The 20,732-nt window shown below is 37.4% G+C and overlaps 1 protein-coding gene across 1 annotated transcript; it reads left to right on the forward strand.

The window, feature by feature from the left end:
* The first annotated feature begins 705 nt into the window (after positions 1-705).
* Positions 706-20,087, forward strand: LOC149001117 (DExH-box ATP-dependent RNA helicase DExH5, mitochondrial-like). Its single transcript, XM_089139800.1, has 19 exons — positions 706-1,326; positions 2,698-2,852; positions 2,938-3,025; positions 3,282-3,512; positions 6,149-6,244; positions 10,741-10,929; positions 11,036-11,195; positions 11,361-11,491; positions 12,090-12,257; positions 12,345-12,617; positions 14,397-14,591; positions 14,856-15,059; positions 15,219-15,288; positions 15,405-15,553; positions 16,731-17,039; positions 17,444-17,503; positions 17,628-17,780; positions 17,963-18,073; positions 18,248-20,087. Exons 1-19 carry the CDS (start codon positions 910-912, stop codon positions 18,713-18,715), a joined length of 3,627 nt encoding a protein of 1,208 aa, XP_088995926.1. The 5' UTR covers positions 706-909; the 3' UTR covers positions 18,716-20,087.
* The last annotated feature ends 645 nt before the right edge of the window (positions 20,088-20,732 follow it).

Consider the following 20,732-nt stretch of genomic DNA (forward strand, 5'->3'; position numbering starts at 1 on the left):
ATATTACAATTTGTAGTCATAGAACAAGTCCCTCAAATTTAATACTTCAAAACGAGAAAGTTGATCCCAAGTTTGATTTGACTAATCCAAAATAGCTGAGATCAACATTCATCACAACTAATTTCAATTTCAATTGGCTTTAACTCATATAATACAACCGATATTTAAAACTATGAATGAAGAATGGCAATCTAGGAATCTCCTTTCATGGGCTATACTTTGTTACCAAATTGATTCATTTCATTTCCACTTGAACCGAAAGTGATATAGAAACCGAACCAGTTGATTCGGTCACTTGAGAAATTGGTCTAGTTCGGTCAATCAGAATACATCTTGAGTCGAGCCTAAACCGACCAGACCAAAAGAACTGATTTTTTTTTTGGGTGTAAAAAGACAGGAAGAACTGAATCGACAAGAGTGCTTTCGAAGGTTTAGACAGGCATATTATGTGCTTTTACGAAAGCGCCCCTAAAACGGCACACGCTACGCATCGCTTTGCCATTCGTCACTGAACTTTCACTTTAGCAGGAGATCCGGTACTGGGTCCCTATTTGCCGTTCCTTTGGCATTTTTAATGAATAATTGTGCATCGCTGTAAAATCAACGGTAGTTGTCTCGAGTTTACATGATTCATCATGTACATCTTTTCTTCCCGCAAAGAAATGGAAGAAGAAATCCGCCATTGCTATAAATGCCTAAATCTCTGGCTAAAAAGTGGAGTTGAAGTTATTGTGCTTCTCCACTGCAACCCCTACCATAGCCACCATTACCAGTGTAAGGGAAGCTTCAAGTGGATTCTGCAATTAGATTGGAATTTATTCTTTCTTTTCCAAGGGAAATCTACTGAAACAAGAAAATGTCAGAGAAGGAGCCTTAGGTTCCACTGGAATCTTGAACCATAGTTCTAACATGCCCTACTCCGCCTTCGTGCGGAGTTATCTCAGGACCGGTCCTTACCTGACCATGTCTCTGAGACCGTCAGCTTTGCAATTTCGATCTCATTCAAATCTTTGTATCCCTAGAACCTTCAAAACTACTGCAACTTCATTCTTCGCCATGAAGGATCGGGCACTAGATTTCGGCGGTGTCTATGTTCCACCACGCTTGAGGTCTGTTATCACTTCCGCTGCTAACTCTGGTGTCTCCACGCGTTCTCTGGACTGTGATTGGCGGGACAACCAAGGTCTCGTCTATAGCCCCAGGGGCAGTTCTTATCCTTCCTCGCAGCCACAACAGCATCAGCAAAGCTTTCAGTATGGTAGGTACGCTTACGATGATCACTCAGAAGAGGACTCCGAGCGTGAAACAGAGTCGTCTTCGCAAGTGGTGAGCTTCCTCTCCCTTTAGCCATTTAGAATTTCACAGTGAAGGTTCTTAGTTAATTTTTCATTTATCGCTGTGTATTGGTTAAGAGGAAATAGTGGAACTATGTTCGATTTATTGAGTCATTCACTCACCCAGCCACTGCAAATTTTGGCATTCTACGTTGAGAATTGGGTTCCGAAATGGAACTGAACGGGAAGGGAAAATTAAAATTTTAAAAACCTTTCACAACATACAAAGGAAATGTTTGACATTTCGACAATTGTATAAATAAGTGACCTTAATTGCTTAAAATGACGAGGGGAAGGCATCCAATACATTACTCATCATTTGCTTTTGTCATTTATTCATACTTTTAAACCAGGTCTATTGCCTTAAATTGGCATGAGCGCGATTTGACTCTTCATTTTGATTTGGTGTATATTTTGCATGACCAAACTGTGTCATTCAAGTGTGTAATATTGATATCAACTGATGCAACTCTTTAGTCAACTGTCTCACACTGTTAAACTGTTGACACTACTCCTTAGTTTCTTCGAGTGCATCTGTTAATGCTTCTCTGTGCCCAAGCTTAGGCACCTTAAAGCATTTGCTAGTTTAGTAGGTCAAGCTGTTTTCTAAACTTTATGCTGTATTTAATTCTGTGTCCATCATTCAACACCTTAAATGCTTCTCTCAATTTTGTCCAGCCTGAACACTGATTTATGACATCAGTGTTATCATTGTCTTTGATTATGTTTATAATTGAGTCAAGATAATAGGATGCTCTCCTTTTGGGTATATCATGGTAATGGAAAATGACTCCTATTTTCATTGAAACAGCCCTCAATATATATATATATATATTATTATTATTTCCTTTCTCACTTATACTAGCACGACTGAAACTAGCAAAAAAAAAATCACCTTATCTGCTGAAGGATAATCTAAGATTACGTTACTATGCATCTCAACTAATTGTAGCATGCAGTCATCATCTAACACGGATAATCAGTTTGAATCAAGGGGTCCTCCATGCATACCCATAATTATATTAGATGCAAGATCCGATTGATTAAATGCTTCCTTATGTAGGCAAATACTCTGATGATTGGTCTTGTTCTCTTCTCAAGAATTGTCCTAATTTTTTTCTTTCCAAATACTGATATTTAGTGTAACAAGGAATCTTTGCACTTTGCTATCAGCAACTTTTGCATCATTAGACTCCTCCCCCCGCCTTTTGATAAGTTACTTCATTAGAACATGTGAAGTGCTTTCAGTTATTTTGTCCTATTACCTACTTGTATTCTTTAATGAATTTGAGCACTGATTTTATTTTTTATTGTTATACATGTTTGCGTGAGTGCTCACTTCTCTAACACATTTGATATTCAGGGTGCTTCCACACTTGATAACATTGATGAGTGGAACTGGAAGCTAACCATGCTTATGCGCAACAAAGATGAACAAGAGCTGGTGTCGAGGGAGAAAAAGGACCGACGTGATTTTGAGAGACTTGCAGCTCTAGCTAGCAGAATGGGTTTGTATAGGTATATCAGACAGCATTAAATTCTCCTACAATGTTCTGTATTATTTTTGGTGTACTAATCCTGAAATAACATTAAATTTTGACAGCCACCAATATGAAAAGGTTGTTGTCTTTAGCAAGTCCCCACTGCCAAACTACAGACCTGATCTTGATGCTAAGAGGCCACAAAGAGAGGTAATCACCTGTTATCCTAATACTCTCCTTGTTGTTATTTTGATTTTAAGGTTTAATTAACATTGGAAAGAAATTGCTGGCTTCTTTTTGAGGTTCACTATAAAATCTCTATTAGTCTTGAGTTCCTTGTATTGTTTTCCCTAACTAAATTTTGAAGCTGGTACTAGGGGATTATAATCCTGTAATTTGTTCAATTTTATGATTTTCTTGTTTGTTTGTCATTAATTTCTTTACTGGGTTTTCTTAAAATTAACAGGTGACTATTTCTTCTGCTTTGCAACGAAGAGTGGACGCTCAACTTAGAGAATACCTTTCCCGAAAGCCTATAAATGGGGATGCTTTTTCAAGATCAAGCAGTAGTGGCAGTATTGCAGCTGATGATGGTTTTTTTGAGCAACCGGAGTCCCAAAGGCCAACTAGTGTTGTCATGGAGAAAATCCTTAGACGAAGAAGTTTGCAACTTCGCAATCAGCAACAAGCCTGGCAGGTGCAGTTTGCATTGATTTTGACATATTTGAAACAACACATTCTTCTTTTTCCTTTCGAGAGTTACTAAGTTGTCATCTTGGTGGGCCGTTATTGCCTTTCCTTTCTTCAGTTTTATATTAGGTACACGAATAAATATTTTGGTGTCAACTGAGGATTTGACCAGCTAGAATCTGAACTTTGGTCGAAATTGGTCAGAACCTGGTATTTTCATGTAAAACTTGTCAAAACTACTGAAACTGGGTGGTTGTGGCATTGGTAAAAAAACTTGGTATTTATTGGTTGGAGCTATCAAAATTTCCTTAACTAGTTGAAAAGAAACCGAAATTTGGTTGAAACTGGTCAAAACCTGGTATTTTTTGGTAACACTTCGACATATGTGATGGGCTGGTCAAACAATTCAAAACTGGGGTAGTTTGAAACGGTAAAAAACTTGGTATTTACATTCAAAATATTGAAATTGGTTTATCTAGTCAGAGTCTTTCGAAGCATAGTATTTTTTTTAATTCCTCTATGGTTTCATCTTATCTTCTTCTTCTATCTTTTTTAATTAATTAATCAATTTATTTATTTATTTGGACGAATGTCTATGGCTCCATCTTGGTTACCTGCTGCAGTGGGACATCAAAACTGAGATTTGTTTCCCTGATTTTTGGTGGGGTATAGTATGTTTTCTAGATTGCTTTGTACTTGAAACTTTACAAACTGCTTGTTAGTTTGTTCTGTTCATAACCACTGCTGAATGGTCCACCAAAATAGTTCCCTTATAAACCTAATAGCTTAACAGTGGAGTGTAAAATACTGAGGAAAATGAAGTGAATTCATTGCAAACTTCCGATCATCATTGTGCTTGAACTGTCTCATTTGCCTGATTGATATTACTTTCTGATAATGGTAATTGCATGTTCGGTTAATAGTCATCTGGTTTTTGAAACTGGGCATGACAAAAAAATGCAGCTTTTGTTGTAAGATTAGCCTGTTTACGTTCATGCCTTTTACTCTCTCCTCCTCACTATAATTTACCTGAATATCAAAATGATAAACATGTTATTTTTATATTTGAAAATATTTGGGAGTAATTGACAATTTAATCAGCTTATTGATCTGACAGTTGTTATAATGAGATTTGATAATTCCCTGCTCAAATTGCAGTCGGTGTTTGAAGTAATTCTTACATAATATCAGAATCAATTTGCTTCTAGTTCTTTCTTTTCCAAGAAGATGATTTTGATATGAGGATTACAACCATGTGGAAAGTAGAAACCGCAGTTGCATGTCTGTCTTACATAAGAATGATTGGAAAATGAAAAGTATAAGCACTAAACTGTTCTCTTTTTTTCCTACTGGTTTTGTTTTGTTTTGTTAAGTATAAGCACTAAACTGTAGTCAAATCTGGAATCACTTAGTTATCCTTACGAAACATTACTTATGAATGGGGAAAACTATCCAGAAGAAAAAGGAACTTGAAAACCTTTTAAAACAAACAAATTTGATTCTATATTAGAACTGAGGGATTTACGAATTTGTCTAATCTCATAATTCTAGCTATCAATTTGGACATATTCTGGCTCATTAGACTGGAGAGAGAGAGATAACCATAACCGGTGTGAGAACTGTAACCATAACTGCTTCTATCCAAGATCATTCTCTTCTTATGAGAGCTGTAATCATAATTGCTACTATCCCACATCATTTCCCCTTTATTTACCAAGACTAAACAAAGGAAAGGTCTGGTCCCCCGTCACCCAAAAAGAAATAAAAAAGAAACAGAAAGAAGAGCAGAAAAAGGAGTGGAATTCAGTTACCCTCAAAATGGTAAATGAGATGTGGTTTCACCCAAAGCAAAAATGCTTGCTCATATTGCCTACAGAGCTATATCCTATCACCTCATATTATGTCTCATGCAACTCTTCTATTATTGAAAATGAATGCTTCAACAACAAGCCTTATTCCAACTAAATGGGGTCGACTATGGATCCTTGCCTTCCAATCAGCTCTATTTGAGACCATACTAGATACAAGGCCCAAGCTATGCATATCCTCACTAACCACTTCTCTTATGGTTATCTTACAAGGCCCAAGTTATGGTTATCTTAGGTATGCCTCTAGTTCTTCTAATTCCTTCAATCTAGATTAAATCACTCCTCCATGTTGTTGTATGCAACTCTTCTATCATTGAAAATTGAATGATTGTACACTTAAAATTCCAAAAGTAAATTATGTGAAGGTTTGAGAATTCTGATGCAGCAAATGGAGCATTTTGAAGTACAGTTGTACACTTTGTACTGTATTTATATGTTCAACCCACGGTTTTTGTTCCCTCATTTGTAATGCGTTTGTGCAAGCGTCAAACATCCCTTTAAATGAACCACAATCTGAAATACCTGGTGGTGTAGAATTTACTGCAATTAATAAATGCCAAAGTTGTCTGGCCTTGACAATTATATTCTACTGTCTCGATGAATTTGAGGGTAAGATTGATTGCTTTTCCTTTGTTAAACGGACTTCGGAGATATTTTTAACAAGTTACATAGCAGATGTGTCACCATTTCTTGCAAATCCATCATGTAATTGTTTATGGTTTGATTTTCTTCTATATGGGTTTACTGCTGATGTGACTGCTTGTGGCTTGTTTAGGAATCTCCGGAGGGTGAAAAAATGTTAGAGTTTCGCCGAAGTCTCCCTGCTTATAAAGAAAGGGATGCTTTATTAACGGTCATCTCACAGAATCAGGTTATTATTACTTCTTTTCAGTCTTCTATTCATTTTGTTTGTGCTTACACTTCATAATTGAGATTCACTTCATTAGGAGTTAAATATGTTGACTAAAATAAAATTAATTGTCAGTTAATTAATTTGAGGCTCTTTTTAGCAGTATTTTTTTATTTTTGTTTATGGTCTATGTAAAATGTCATGATGTGAAAAATTGTTTTCAACCAAAATTTGAAAATTATTTGGTAAACATTAGACATGACAGAGTATGGAATGAAAGCCGTTTGGTAACTTTTTTTAAGTGTAAGTAATTTTTATAACATTTTGTGGAAATTAGTCCATACTACCGAAAAAGATGGCTCAAAGCCTATATATAGTTTGAAGTGTTGGGTTGTCAGATTCCTCTGCCATCTATTTGCTATCTCATTTCTCTCACAGAACTATAAATAGATTGGAGGCTAGGATTTGACAATCTGAGTCCAGGTTGGGTTTGTTCACATTCAAGTAGGGTTCATTCAATGCTCTCTAACTTTCTATCAGTGGATTCTCAAATGGCCAGCAAATTTTTTGAGAAAGCTTTGATCATCCTCTTCAATGGTCATTTGGATGGATGAGAAGATGAGCATGATGACGAAGAGGAGAGGGGGTGTGCATGAAGAAATTAAGTGTGATTGTGGGCTTGAACAAAACTTTCCTAATGTAAGGCTAAGATTCAGGATGACTTAGCCCCAGTGAGACCCACAAATCAGATTATTGGAAGTAACAAAATAGAAACAAAAGACAAGAGAATGGGAAATGGGGATAGATGGATCTAGCTCTCGACAGCAAGACTCTTTCTATCCTAGATGTTTAACTGTCAACTGCAAGACCCTTAGCCTTCTTATTACTCAAGGAAGAGACAAGAAAATAGACTCAAAGCCAAGCTTCAGTTACCACTTTCATAAATATGTGTGGGCTGAGAATATTCTATTACGTATTTATGGAGTATTAATATTTGCTGGTGAAGTTACATAGAGTATGTAAACTGGTTGAGAATATTTTGAGCTAATGTTCTCAGCAACAAAAAATACAGAAACTTACTAAATTTTAAAAAATTGGAATCCAGGCTTTATAATCAGCCACATGCTTGAATGCTAAAATAGAAACTAACTTTTAAAAACTTGGGAACATCTAAAATAGAAACTACAACAAATCTAATAAGTGACCAATCTTCAGTTTTCATTAAAGATTTCAGATAATCTACTCTTGGGCCTCAGAAAATCTTCAAGTAATATTTCTTCAAGGCCAAAAAAGGGCTGTAACACTCTCCACATTTCTGTTAAAGTGAACATTGTTTTGGTCCTTCTAGAAGACCAGTTAGATTAGTTTCACTTGGCCCAATTGGTCCAATGGAAACCTGTTCAGTTCAGCCCAGGTTCTACATCACTTTTGATTTTGAATGGGCTTGTAAATGCCTGAACAGATCTGTTCTGTAACAGAGAACTTGTGATTTCAAAATCAACCTGGTGCTATTTGATCCTTTCTTCATATGCTTGGTTCTGCAGTAATTGGCTATGTATCGGGAAAAAGTCCCCTCCCCCCTTAAAGCTCAACCGAATTAGCTGTTTTCTTGTGGAGAAAAGCTGTGGTTCCTCTATGGAAATGAATAGATCGTGTGAGGATGGCTTTAATGGCTGTCCAGACATGTTTGCAGAATTTTAATAACAGTTTTCTATTCAGAATGAAAGATACAAATTGAATCCTGTCCTTTTAATTTTTTTTTGGGTAATTACCAGGTTACAGGGGGAGCTAAATAATAGAAGGGGGGGGGGTTGCTTTTCTAAAACGAAGCAAATGAATTTGCTCTCACTTTTGGGGCTTATAAAGCACGATCATTAAATGTTTGCATAAATGGTCAAAAGTTTTTCTTGGCGGCAATACATTGATAGGTCTTACTCTATTATGTTTTTTCTGTTACTTTGATAAAGTCTAGAATCTAGATAGAAATCAGGTCCAAAAATGATACATCTGCAAATAATATAGGGTCAGAGACTCAGAAAAACCAAAAAAGGAAAACAAAAAGGAAGAGATCCTGATACAGACACTTGGTTGCTTGGGGAATGTTAGTGTTAAGAGTCATTCACTTGCACGTAATTGTTATCTTATAAGTTTATCTTCACTTGTTAGCAACTTAGACTTGATGCTCGGTTGCTTTCATTTGTGCTGCTTTGAGATTTTAGTTATGGTTGCCTTTCACCATCATCAAAAATTAAATTTAGATGGTGGGCCTGAGTTTATGATCTTGGCTGAAGTCTTTGAATTATTTTTGTGTATTGCCTTAATCCATGTGCACTCTGAACTCTAGGGATAAATTAATTTTCAAATAATTTAGGCTATGTTTGGAGGCTTAAAAAAAAAGAGAAACAGAAAAAAATGAAGACATAATAAGACAAATGATATGATGAGTTAATTGGTTTATTTCTTTTTTACTCTTGTAGTTTCAAATTGTTTTTTGAAAATTTCCCCCCTTTTCTTGCCCTCCCAATCAAATTTGTTCACCCCTATATCAGAAGCCTGATCTATCCTGGACAAAATCTATTCATGCATATGACTGGATTGTCCAGCCTGCCTCAAGTGTTTTTGATTTTGGACTTTTTTGAGACAATACTGATCCTCTTGTCCCAATGAATTGCAAATTTTTGCTAAGTTGTCACCTATGTGGTTGCCTTTACCTTCTTGGTTTGGCCTTGCGTCAACGCTCATTCCAATGCCTTGGGTCGCCTAGATGCCACTACAACATGTTGTGAACTATCAAGCAGGTTGGTGTTTAGTGCTTGGTAACATTGCTTTAGGTGGCCGTTCAGAACTCTAGATGTGATTCAAAACTGGTTTCAGCTGGAATTTACATGGTTCCTTCTCCCACTATTGTATTCTTATGTATGAAATCAGTACCAAAAGAGGTCACCAAACGGAGAAGATTCACCAAGCAAAATCCAGATATCAGAAAGTTGGATAACCCTGGTCAAATGCTTCTCACAAGGACTAGAGCAAGTACTGAAAAGACTGGCAAGACCCAAGGGTCGGATCTGCTAAATCTGACCATTCCTTGTTGAAATAGGGAGCCCAACATGTGTCACGGTCCCTCCTCTTCCGTTGAAAGAGATTCCCTTGGCCCTCCTGGGTCCAGCTATGTGATTGTTGCATGCTGCTAGATTGCTGAAGACTAGCAGCATGCCCAACCTGCTTGTGGTTTGGTTTACATCACTCCTTACTGGGGCTGCATTTGGTCATTCTCCTTCGACATGAAGAAAGAATTTTAGTTGACTTGCCTTGTCTTCTGAGGTAATGGTTGTGCTCCTTGGTTGCCTTAAATGTATTCGTTTCTGATTCTTCCTCCTAAATGGTACTACTTGTCATCTCTACTGCTTGGCTTTAAATGTGTTAGTTTCTGATTCTTCCTCCCTATTATGCTGCTTGTCTATCTCAACTGTGCATTTTATATGTAAGATACCTTCTCTCTCAACATTCAGTTCCATCTGCCATGAGTTTTAAGGTTTTCATGGGACTTATCCCTTTGTTGGAAATAATATGAAGGAACTCTTTACGCAATCATTCACTTACTGGCTTCCTCATAATTGTTGATCTTTCCATTTATGAATGCATTCTGAAAATTTGAATTATTACTCTCTGTATCTCTTGATTAGCATTCTAATCAATTCCATTCCTTATATTTTTCTACTAAGAGTCGCATCCGTAATCCTAAAGCATTTTCTTTCAACAAGCAAAAGGCATCTCCCTGTAATAATACTTGGTGGTCATCACTTCTAAAGTCATGAACTGGAAAGATGTCAGCGTAGTTACCAAAAAAAAGGTTAAAAATATCAGCATTGCATACGCAAAACGACTTTGTCACTTGGTGTCTAGTCAACTTTGACATCTCTTGATGCCATTGTTGATAGCTCCATTGGCCAAATTGAGGATGATCTTGCTGATACCCAGTGGTGTCCCTGCAAGTCTGCAACTTATAGTGATCTCTCTGGATGCTTTTTGGCTTTTTCTAGAATTGACAGAATGTTCTCTATGGTTACCTATTGTATGCTTTCTCGACATTTAGAAAGGTTGATGAAGTTTAATCTTCCTTTCACACAGCACTTTTTCATCAATCAACCACCTAAATGAATAGCTTAGTCCCTTGATCTTATTTGCATATGTCCACACTATTTTTCATATACTTTTTTTTTTTTTTTTTTTTTCATTTCTTTATTTGTTCTGAATGTTCCTTACTGTGGTCGGATTTCATTCAACTGCCATTCTAGCTGTGTTTTACTCTTTGAGTTCTCTCTTGCTTTTTTCCAAATCTTAATATATGCTTCTAATGTTACCATTACTGGAAATTGTTATTATTATCTCTTAAGTTAGAGCTGTGTATAGGTAATTGTGAAGCTGTCATTGGATTTTCATTTTGCCTGGCATATTTTTTCATCTATTTTATTAAGTTGCATGTAACAATGTTTAGTGTCTATATGATGTTTCTGCAGGTTGTTGTCATCTCAGGTGAAACTGGGTGTGGTAAGACAACTCAGCTGCCACAATACATCTTGGAATCTGAAATAGAAGCTGCTCGTGGAGCCAGTTGTAGCGTTATTTGTACTCAGCCTAGACGAATATCTGCTATGAGTGTTTCTGAAAGAGTTGCTCAAGAAAGAGGGGAGAAATTGGGAGAATCTGTGAGTTTTGATTGTTCTAATCTCTTAGAGTGTTAGATAGTGTTAGGCCTCAAGATATTTCTTTTAAGTATAAGATCTCAATTTCTTCATTTTCTCTTGTATAAAGGTTGGTTATAAAGTGCGTCTGGAGGGGATAAAAGGGAGGGATACTCGCCTGCTCTTCTGCACCACTGGGATCTTGTTGAGAAGATTGTTAGTTGATAGAGACTTGAAAGGTGTAACTCACGTTATTGTGGATGAGATTCATGAGCGTGGAATGAATGAAGGTGATCATTATTTTGTTTCATTCATATCCCGCTCTCCTAGGCAATATGCATACCAATAACAAAGCCTTATCCCACCTAAATGGGTTGATCCCATGTATAGTTAATTTAGGTTTTGTTCTTGCATGTCCAAATATGTATCCTTACTTTCATTTGCATTGATTGCAGATTTTCTGCTTATTGTTCTAAAAGAAATTCTCCCTCGCCGGCCAGAATTGCGATTGATTTTGATGAGTGCAACGCTGAATGCTGAGCTTTTCTCATCCTATTTTGGTGGGGCTCCAATGGTACACATACCAGTAAGTTCCAGATTCTAATAAGTATTGGCAAAGAAACCACTGTTTTTCTAATTATCATTTATTCAAGTTAGGATTTTGGACTCTGCCTCTTGCTCATAGGGATTCCTAGCCCAACACTTCTAGACACATATCATTCATGTAGTTTGGTCTAGATATAATCACATAAAGTCACTAGGGTAATAGGCGAACCCACAACCCTAGTTGATAACATAGAATAAGAGGAAAATCTCATTCAATGTCATCCATTTCATACATTCTCATATCGTTTTCATATCAATAATATAAGATTTAAAATAAAGAATAATACCCAATCATTAACCTTACCTTCCATTCACGCAAAGTCACACACAAGCATATCATGATATCAATTTAAAGCAATTTATATCACCAATAGAATAAAAATAGCAATACTTAATAATGCAAAACATGGTTAGTCATTCCTCATCTTATATTTGTGGCAGCGTATAGCTGTTCTTAAACTTTGTTGGTCGATGTTTCCTTAAACTTTTACAGCACATAAGAGGCTACCTGTGCTGATGCCAGACTTCTAATGTTGTTGGGTTGATTTATATTTGTTGAATTTCTGCTCTGTTTTCAGGGTTTTACGTACCCAGTTCGGGCTCATTTCCTTGAGAATATTCTTGAAATGACTGGGTATAGATTGACTCCATATAACCAAGTTGATGATTATGGACAAAGCAAGATGTGGAAGATGCAGAAACAAGCTGTCAGAAAGAGGAAGAGCCAAATTGCTTCTGTTGTTGAGGTATCCAGATCTTTTTAGGTTGCATGATCCTGTTCTTTTTAGCATGCTTTTTATTTCTTGGATTCAACTCATCAACCCTGTAAACAGGATGCACTTGAAGCTGCTGATTTCAAGGAGCATAGCCTACGAACTCGTGAGTCCATGTTGTGTTGGAATCCTGATTCTATAGGCTTTAACCTTATAGAAAATGTTCTTTGCCATATTTGTAAAAAAGAGAGAGCTGGTGCAATTTTGGTATTTATAACTGGATGGGATGACATAAACGCTCTGAAGGAGCAACTCCAAGCTCATCCTCTTCTGGGAGATGCTAGCAGAGTTCTATTGCTTGCTTGCCATGGTTCCATGCCGAGCTCAGAACAGGTAATTCAATTTTTCTTTTTTTGGGTTGATGGGCACAACAATTTTTTCTTCATTGTGAATGTGGGTTATCATATTGTGTATATGACAACTGTATTTCTCATTAATTTCTATTATGTGCTGATCATCCTTTTCTGTAACATATACACGGATCCTGCCTCTGTGTGTGGGTGTTTGCATGGATTAGACTGTTGTTTTGATGAACCTTGAAAAATGGAAACATATTATATCAGAAACCATCCCCTTCCCCTTCTCCCCCTCTGAATTTGTTGGACGACCAACAGAGAACTTCCACAATTAGGTATTGTAGTTTCTTATATTATGTCTATTTGTGCTTCCTTGTTGGACCGGTTTGAACTGTTTTGGAAACCTAGGTTGAGTGTAAATGGGCCTAAACTTTATTCTATTTCAGTAATGGTATTGAGGTTTTTTTTATTTTTATTTTTATTATTATTATTATTTTTTAATTCTTCTTTGGGGGTTTATTTTAATCTTCGGCCAAAGAGATTTCTGAAGACAGGTCGTGTGAGAGCTTTTGGAACAACTGCTCAAAAAGAGGCCTATCATATTTTTCTCAGAATGCATATTGAATTTCAGATACTTCTTGTTAACCATGTTATCTGGGAGTTCAGTGGCCCATCTAACCATATGATGCCAGTGTCAGATCAGTGCAGTTGCATGCACATGTTTCTGCCGGCTTGGTCAGATTTGAAAACCTAGACTAAGATCAACCCAGCCTAAACTGGGATATGGTTCAATGTTGGTTGCGAGAGGTTTATTTACCTATTTATCTGAGGTTTGTGTTATTTTTTTTTGGGACGGCCACCCTGTCGTGCAGAAGGACCATGCCCCGACAGGCAGACGCATAAGATGCTCTGGGCCTCAAAATTACCGCCTTATCCCCATGGGAAAGTGGTAACTTTGACTTGACTATGCATTTTGTCTGGGTGTGGAGGCCTTGCACATGACTAGATAGCATTCCTTTGCCCGTCTTTTTAGTTTTGGAATACCTGACAATAAGAGAGTTGTTACTTTGGATTTCAATGGATATTGCTCATATTGAACTATTTGGATCCTGCAGGACTCATTTGATCCCTTTTGTGCCTCTTTCATTTATTTTCAAATTTTGTTGTTGGGATCAATATTGGGCAACCCCAACTGCAAATTGCAGCCAGATAACTAACTGGTAGTGAGATTTACTCATAAAAATAACAGGTAGTGAGGGTTGCAAACTGTAACCGTTCTCTGTTTATCTGTTATGAATTGGGTGGTTGGATGTACCTCAGGAAAGTTTTATTGATTTTTAGGTGGTTATTTTGATGGTTTGTTGCTTGGGGTTTTGTATGATGGGAACTCATCCCTGAAATTTCAGTTTAATTGAAGCCCATATAAGTGAGTAGCTCATCTGAATGGAGTTGTTCTTACCATTGGTTTACTGCTCAGCGTGAATTTGAAGAAGGGCCAATTGCTGTACTTAAAAATAACAAATAAGTTTTAGATTTGCTATTGTTTCCAAAAGATCACCTTATTCATATTTGTATCTGTTTAACTCCCTAATGACTTGTAATCAATAGGCCCTTGTTGTTGAATGATACCTACTGTATAGTGCTCAACTTATTCATTCACTCTTGGGGATCTGAACTTTTCCAAAAAATTATTAAGTTTCCACTAATTCTTCTGTTTGTAAAATTTTCATCATTTTAGTGCACGTGGTGACCAAAAATAGGATTTTGTGATCTGGGTTCCACTTTATATTACTGACAAATTGGGGTTTGTGTACAGAGATTAATATTCGAGAAGCCTGAAGATGGTATAAGGAAAATAGTGCTCGCAACCAACATGGCTGAGACAAGTATCACCATTAATGATGTGGTTTTTGTTGTTGATTGTGGCAAGGCAAAAGAGACGTCATATGATGCATTGAATAACACACCTTGTTTGCTGCCTTCATGGATTTCTAAGGCCGCTGCTCGACAAGTAAGATTATGTTAACGTTAAAGTTTTGATTTGTTTGTATGTGGTGGTATTATATGGTTACAGTTTAACAACTTCTAAAACTGTAATCTGGGATTTATTCCTCTGTCGAAATTAAAAGTCTTGCGTTATGAACTCATGATTATATCATCGTGTTATCTTGTGTCATATTCGTTTATGCAGAAGTTTGTTTCATTGGATTTCCTTTTAATTTTGTTTTAAAATTTGTGGAGATAAATATGTAAGCTACTTTTGTCCTTTTGACAGAGAAGAGGAAGAGCTGGTCGTGTTCAATCTGGTGAATGTTACCATCTTTATCCCAGATGTGTATATGATGCTTTTGCAGATTACCAATTGCCAGAACTGTTACGCACACCTTTGCAGTCACTCTGTTTGCAAATCAAAAGTTTAAAACTTGGAAGCATTTCGGAATTCCTTTCTAGGGCTTTGCAGTCGCCAGAATTACTATCTGTAAAGTCTAAACTCATAGTGTGGTTTGATTGTCTTTCTCCAAGAAAAAAATTTACCTAAATTGCATGAGACATTAAGTTTGTCATGCATTGCTCATGTTATACAAGTGTGTGAATCTTGTTCATGTTATTCAAGTGTGTGAATCTTGTTATCTTGCAGGTTCAAAATGCTATTGAGTATTTGAAAATCATTGGGGCTCTAGATGAGAACGAGAACCTAACAGTCCTAGGTATGAAAATCTTTGTTGGCCATGTTAATGTGGTCGCTCTTTGTTTACTTGATCAATTCTAGGTGTTCCTCTGAATTGTATGTCAAGAATCTTGAATCAGTTAAGTCACTTGACAGGACGGCATTTGTCAATGCTTCCGGTGGAACCCAAGCTCGGAAAGATGATTATATTGGGGGCCATATTCAACTGCCTGGATCCTATATTAGCTGTTGTTGCTGGTCTTAGTGTCAGGGATCCATTTTTGGCACCATTTGACAAAAAGGAGGTATGCAATTAGTGTTCTATCTGGTGGTTTTATCTTGGTTACAATGTCAACCTGATCGTTTTATCAGCAACTATAGTTTACTTTATGCCTCCAGATATTCCCTTCTGGTTAATGAAGATACCTAGAAAAGGATATAGAAGATGATTATGGAGGCAGTTCTCCATTTGCACTTGTGTTTCAACAAATGATCACATCTTGTTCCCATATAGTTATGGCTAACCCAATTCAGAAGGTTTCTTTCCTTCTCTTCTTTTTTTTTTTTTTTGGGGGGGGGGGGGGGGTTGAGGCTGCTGCTTTAGTTCCAAAAAATGATCCATAGGCATCTCATTTCTTGATTTAGATATTAACTTAACCTCTTATGGAAATGTTCAATGACTTTGATTTCTTCTACAATTATTTTTCTAAAATTCCTTGATGGGGGAGTAGGAACCTGGAACCATACTTTTGTTTTCTGGCATAGTCCTACTTCAACACTGGTGAGATGGGTGAAGATAGCCTGGAGTTTTCCTCGATAAAATTGAAGCTAACATTTAGTATTTTCATTGAGGCATCAGCAGGCATAAAAAATCTCTTCAACCAGGCAGCCTCTGACTTTTTGAGTTGGGTGTTGTATTTAGATGGTACTGTCTAGTCAATTTGCAGTAACCCAGTCATTTTTCACCTTTGTTTTCCCTTATTTTACCCTTGATAGGAGTAGCAATGTTTTTCTGCTGTGCAAAAGACTCCCATAACCGTAAAACGATACACAAAAAGAAATGGAACTCAACTAACTAAAAACCTTGGATTTGCCACTATTCCAAATGATAGAGCTGAAACTTAATGAGTGGGTAGATACATGAAATATTTCAGAAAGCATGGTGAGCCACTGTCTCCAAATGCTTTTACTTTATTCATTATCACATTCTGTTCTGGTTTAGATCCAGCAGGACAAAGCAATGAATTTTCATCTCTCTTTTTGGTGGTTTTTTTTTTTGGGGGGGGGGGGGGGGGTTTGCTGATTGTGAATCAGTGGTAACACTTCAGTCCCCTCCCTCCTCTCTTGTTCTTCAGGAATTGTGTAGTTAGTTTGGTGTTATGCATCATAGGGAAGAAATAAAATCCAGAGTTCCAACTAGTGGACCGTTAATATGAAAATTCTTGTATTGATGTATGAATCCTTTCGGTTATGCTTTTGCAGCTTGCAGAATCGGCAAGAGCGCAGTTTTATGCTCGGGATTACAGTGACCATCTCGCTCTTGTCCGAGCATATGAGGGCTGGAAAAATGCTGAAAGGGAGCAATCTGGATACGAGTACTGTTGGAAGAATTTCCTTTCAGCACAGACACTAAAAGCTATTGATTCCCTCAGGAGGCAGTTCTTTTCTTTGCTCAAGGACACTGGTCTGGTTGATGAAGACACGGACAGCTGTAATGCATGGAGCCATGATAAGCACCTTGTCCGAGCAATCATCTGTGCGGGTCTGTTTCCTGGGATTTGTTCAGTTGTGGTTAGTCATTCCGCTCCTCTGTTTTACAGTTTATTGGCTTCCATTTTCATTTGTTCTAAAATTTGTCTTTGTTCTCATGGTCAAAATGATTGTGATGCTTCTTACCCTTCTCTTTCTTGAAATCCCTTCCCTCCTTTCTTTTCTTGAACGACCACAATCCCATCACCCATCACTCCTACACTCCCACACACACACACAAAAAAAAAAAAAAAAAAAAAGGAGAAAAAGAAAAAAGAAAAACAGAAGGGCAAAAAACCCCAAACAAAGCAAGGTTTTCCCCAAAGTTTTGTGAGGCTCTTCTCTTTTCTTTTTATCATTCTTCCACTGAAATGGTAGACTTTGTTCTCTAGTGCTAAATGTGGTTTACTATTGAGCACTGATATTGATTGTCTAATCCACTCCAGAACAAGGAAAAGTCGGTATCGTTGAAGACAATGGAGGATGGTCAGGTCCTTCTGTATTCGGTAAAGATTTGCCTTAATTTGGTGATTTGGATGGTGTTTGTTCAGTCCCTCATTCATGCACCAATTGGTGTCATGATTCTTGTTTTTCTAATTCTGTGTTTGTTTCGTATTCATAATTGCCTAGAACACGGCAAATGCCCAGGAATCGAAAATTCCATACCCTTGGCTAGTTTTCAATGAGAAGGTGAAAGTAAACTCAGTATTCCTCCGGGATTCTACAGCTGTATCTGATTCGGTGGTTCTTCTCTTTGGGGGAAACATCTCTAGAGGAGGACTTGTAAGTATTTCATATATCCTGTACACTCACTTGACTGTTAGCATTTTTCCTCACTTTTTCTGGAACCTTTAGTTTTTTACTGCTTGATGGTTTTGGTGGATTTACTCATTCACTGTTGTTCAATCTAGTACTTTAATCTGCTTGCTTTTCTTTTTTCTTTTTTATTTAACAATTTGTTACAGGATGGACATCTGAAAATGTTGGGAGGATACTTGGAGTTCTTCATGAAACCTGCCTTAGCTGATACATATCTAAAGTTGAGGAGAGAGCTTGATGAACTAATTCAAAATAAAGTATGTATAACCCTGTGTAAAGTTTGAGATGCATCATTTGGACACCGTTCATGCAAGATTTTTATAATGTTGCACAGTAGCATAGTCAAACAATTTCTTTTTTGCCGTTATTCCATTGAAGTTATTCACAACACACTTGTTATCTCACTTCGAAAATGTTATCTTGTTGTACAGCTTCTGAGTCCCAAGATGCAGAATCATACCCACAAGGAGCTCCTATCAGCAGTACGGTCACTAATCTCAGAGGACCAATGTGAAGGAAGGTTTGTTTTTGGCCGCCAGGTCTTGGCACCTTCGAAGGTTGATTCAATGTCTCCACCACGGATGTTTCCACAGAATGGCAAGGGGCCTGGAGGTGATAATTCCAAGAGCCAGCTGCAGACATTGTTAACTCGTGCTGGACATCAAGCACCTACTTACAAGACAAAACAACTGAAAGGCAACCAGTTTCGAGCTACTGTGGAGTTCAACGGAATGCAGTTTATGGGGAATCCTTGTCAGAACAAGAAGCTTGCGGAGAAGGATGCTGCAGTTGAGGCTCTGAAATGGTTAACGGGTGGGAACCAACCAGATCGAGAAGACATTGACAATATGTCGATGCTGTTGAAGAAAAGCAAGAAGAAACATCACAGGAGAACTTGATACTGTCATTCTAGTGAGAGATTAGTGGCGGTTCGGGGGTTGGAATTATTGTATCTACCGATTTATTACCATGGGGGCAGGGATGTATATATGACACCTGGTATACTTGGCATTGTTCCTGTGGTCATCACAGATGGAGTGCAACCAGGCTGACAGCAAGCAGGTTATACGATGGTTGATGTTGCCCACATCTTATGGTGGGTAAGCACCTGTCGAGACAGGATTCAGGGGGGGTTGGCTTGCTTGCGATGGAAGAACGGAGAGTGGTGATACAACGGCAATGGAAGAACCAAAAATTACATTACAAAAATTTAAGGCATTGTATGCAAAGGTCAAATTGATATCAATTTGCTTCACAGAAGTAGCCATTAATTCATTATAACCTTTGTATATTAATATTTTTAACTAGTTGTAAGCAACAGTTCGATGCCATTCACGGTACTTATTTTAAGTGATGGCAGCTATTGTTGAAGGAAGCCTCTTCCGAGTCTGAGTTTTTACATAGAAAATGCATTGCAAAAACAGAGCATCCAGTTGATCCATTTCAGGTGCACCTTCATGCGATATGAATCATATGTTGGCTTTCTCTGGAATGCTGGACGGGTTGTGACTCTTTTGTTTTGCGTGTAATACTGTTAGGTTGATAAATTGTACAAACCCTGGTGTGCCAGCATAAATTGGAAGTGCATGAGACAGGCAAGAAAGACGATTCGATTACTGTTGGGCACTAAAACACCTGAATGTAACGTGGATCTGACGAGCCATGGACCACTCTCTTTGAAGTGCTGGTAAGAGTCTATCCTCATCTGCAGCTTCTTTTGTCACTTAGTATGATACTTCGGAAGAGAAAACATGAAATGGGTTGGTAATCTGTTTGGTATAATCATCTAATAACAAGAAAATAGTAGAGATGAGCCATGAGTGTTGTTCGATAAAGGGAATTAAAGTTGGTGTTCCATACAGAATCTATTGAATGACAACCAGGAAAGCAGAAGCAGAGAAGCAGAAGAAGATAAGAAGTGGTAGACCAGGATGATATGTAATTGGTCGGAGAGAGATTTTCTTTGTTGGTGACCCTATGATCTGGGTTGGTAAGGAAGTCTTAATGGGAGTATGAGGATTGAAGGAGGAATAATTGGATTTGGGTATGTTCTTGTGAGGAGATCATCTATTTTGTGTTTAGGTGATTCTTTTACTTGTTCGTTCTGAAAACAGGAAATAATGAGGAGAAACAGTACAGCAAATCTCTCGTGCACCATGTTTTTATGACTCTTCTATATGTGGCAGAGTGGGGACTGGGATGTCCTTGCTCTCTCTCTGTCGGCTTTGTCCATTATTCTGGAACTTAGTTTTAATTTGAATGAATGAACTTTCACACCACCATATCAGTTACAGACAGGAGATTAAGTAATTCCATCCCATTCAAGTTTTGGATGCTCTTGGTTGCCTATGCCAGAGGGGTGAAAATCATTCTGCTTGTAGTGGAATAATTAGTCATTTTGCTCCTTTTCTGTTTAACAGGAACTTGAAACCAAAACAAAATTTGAAACGACAAAACCTTACAGAATTTGTTTATTTGGAAGATAAGTGAAACCCATTGGTAGTGGCCCTAGTGGGATAGAGAAATAAGAAAAGAAAGGGTTTTGATGTCAAGCATGAAACCTTGTTTTCTCTCTCTAAATATAGGAGATGAAGATATTATATATACTATTAGTGAGAGTTAAACCCACAACTTCTTTATTAAGACGTGTTGGTCATTATAAATTGAACAACCTTTTTCTACTATAACTTGTTATATATTTAAATTATATATAAAATTATTTGTTAAAGTTAATATTTAATATGGGCATAAATTGGTCAAGTTGACAAAAAAATAAAAAGGCTGAAAATATATGTCTTGAGTTGAAAGAAAAAGGATCGGAATGAGGGTGGGTGGAGGTAGATCTGGGATTTTGCTTCAATCCTGTACATTTAATGTGCAGGACCGTCAAGCAGAGCATTTTCAGCCTAAGATCGA

The sequence above is a fragment of the Hakea prostrata genome, chromosome 11 (assembly GCF_041222555.1).
Source record: "Hakea prostrata isolate BN-2017 chromosome 11, UWA_Hpros_2, whole genome shotgun sequence".
Classification (NCBI taxonomy): Eukaryota; Viridiplantae; Streptophyta; class Magnoliopsida; order Proteales; family Proteaceae; genus Hakea; species Hakea prostrata.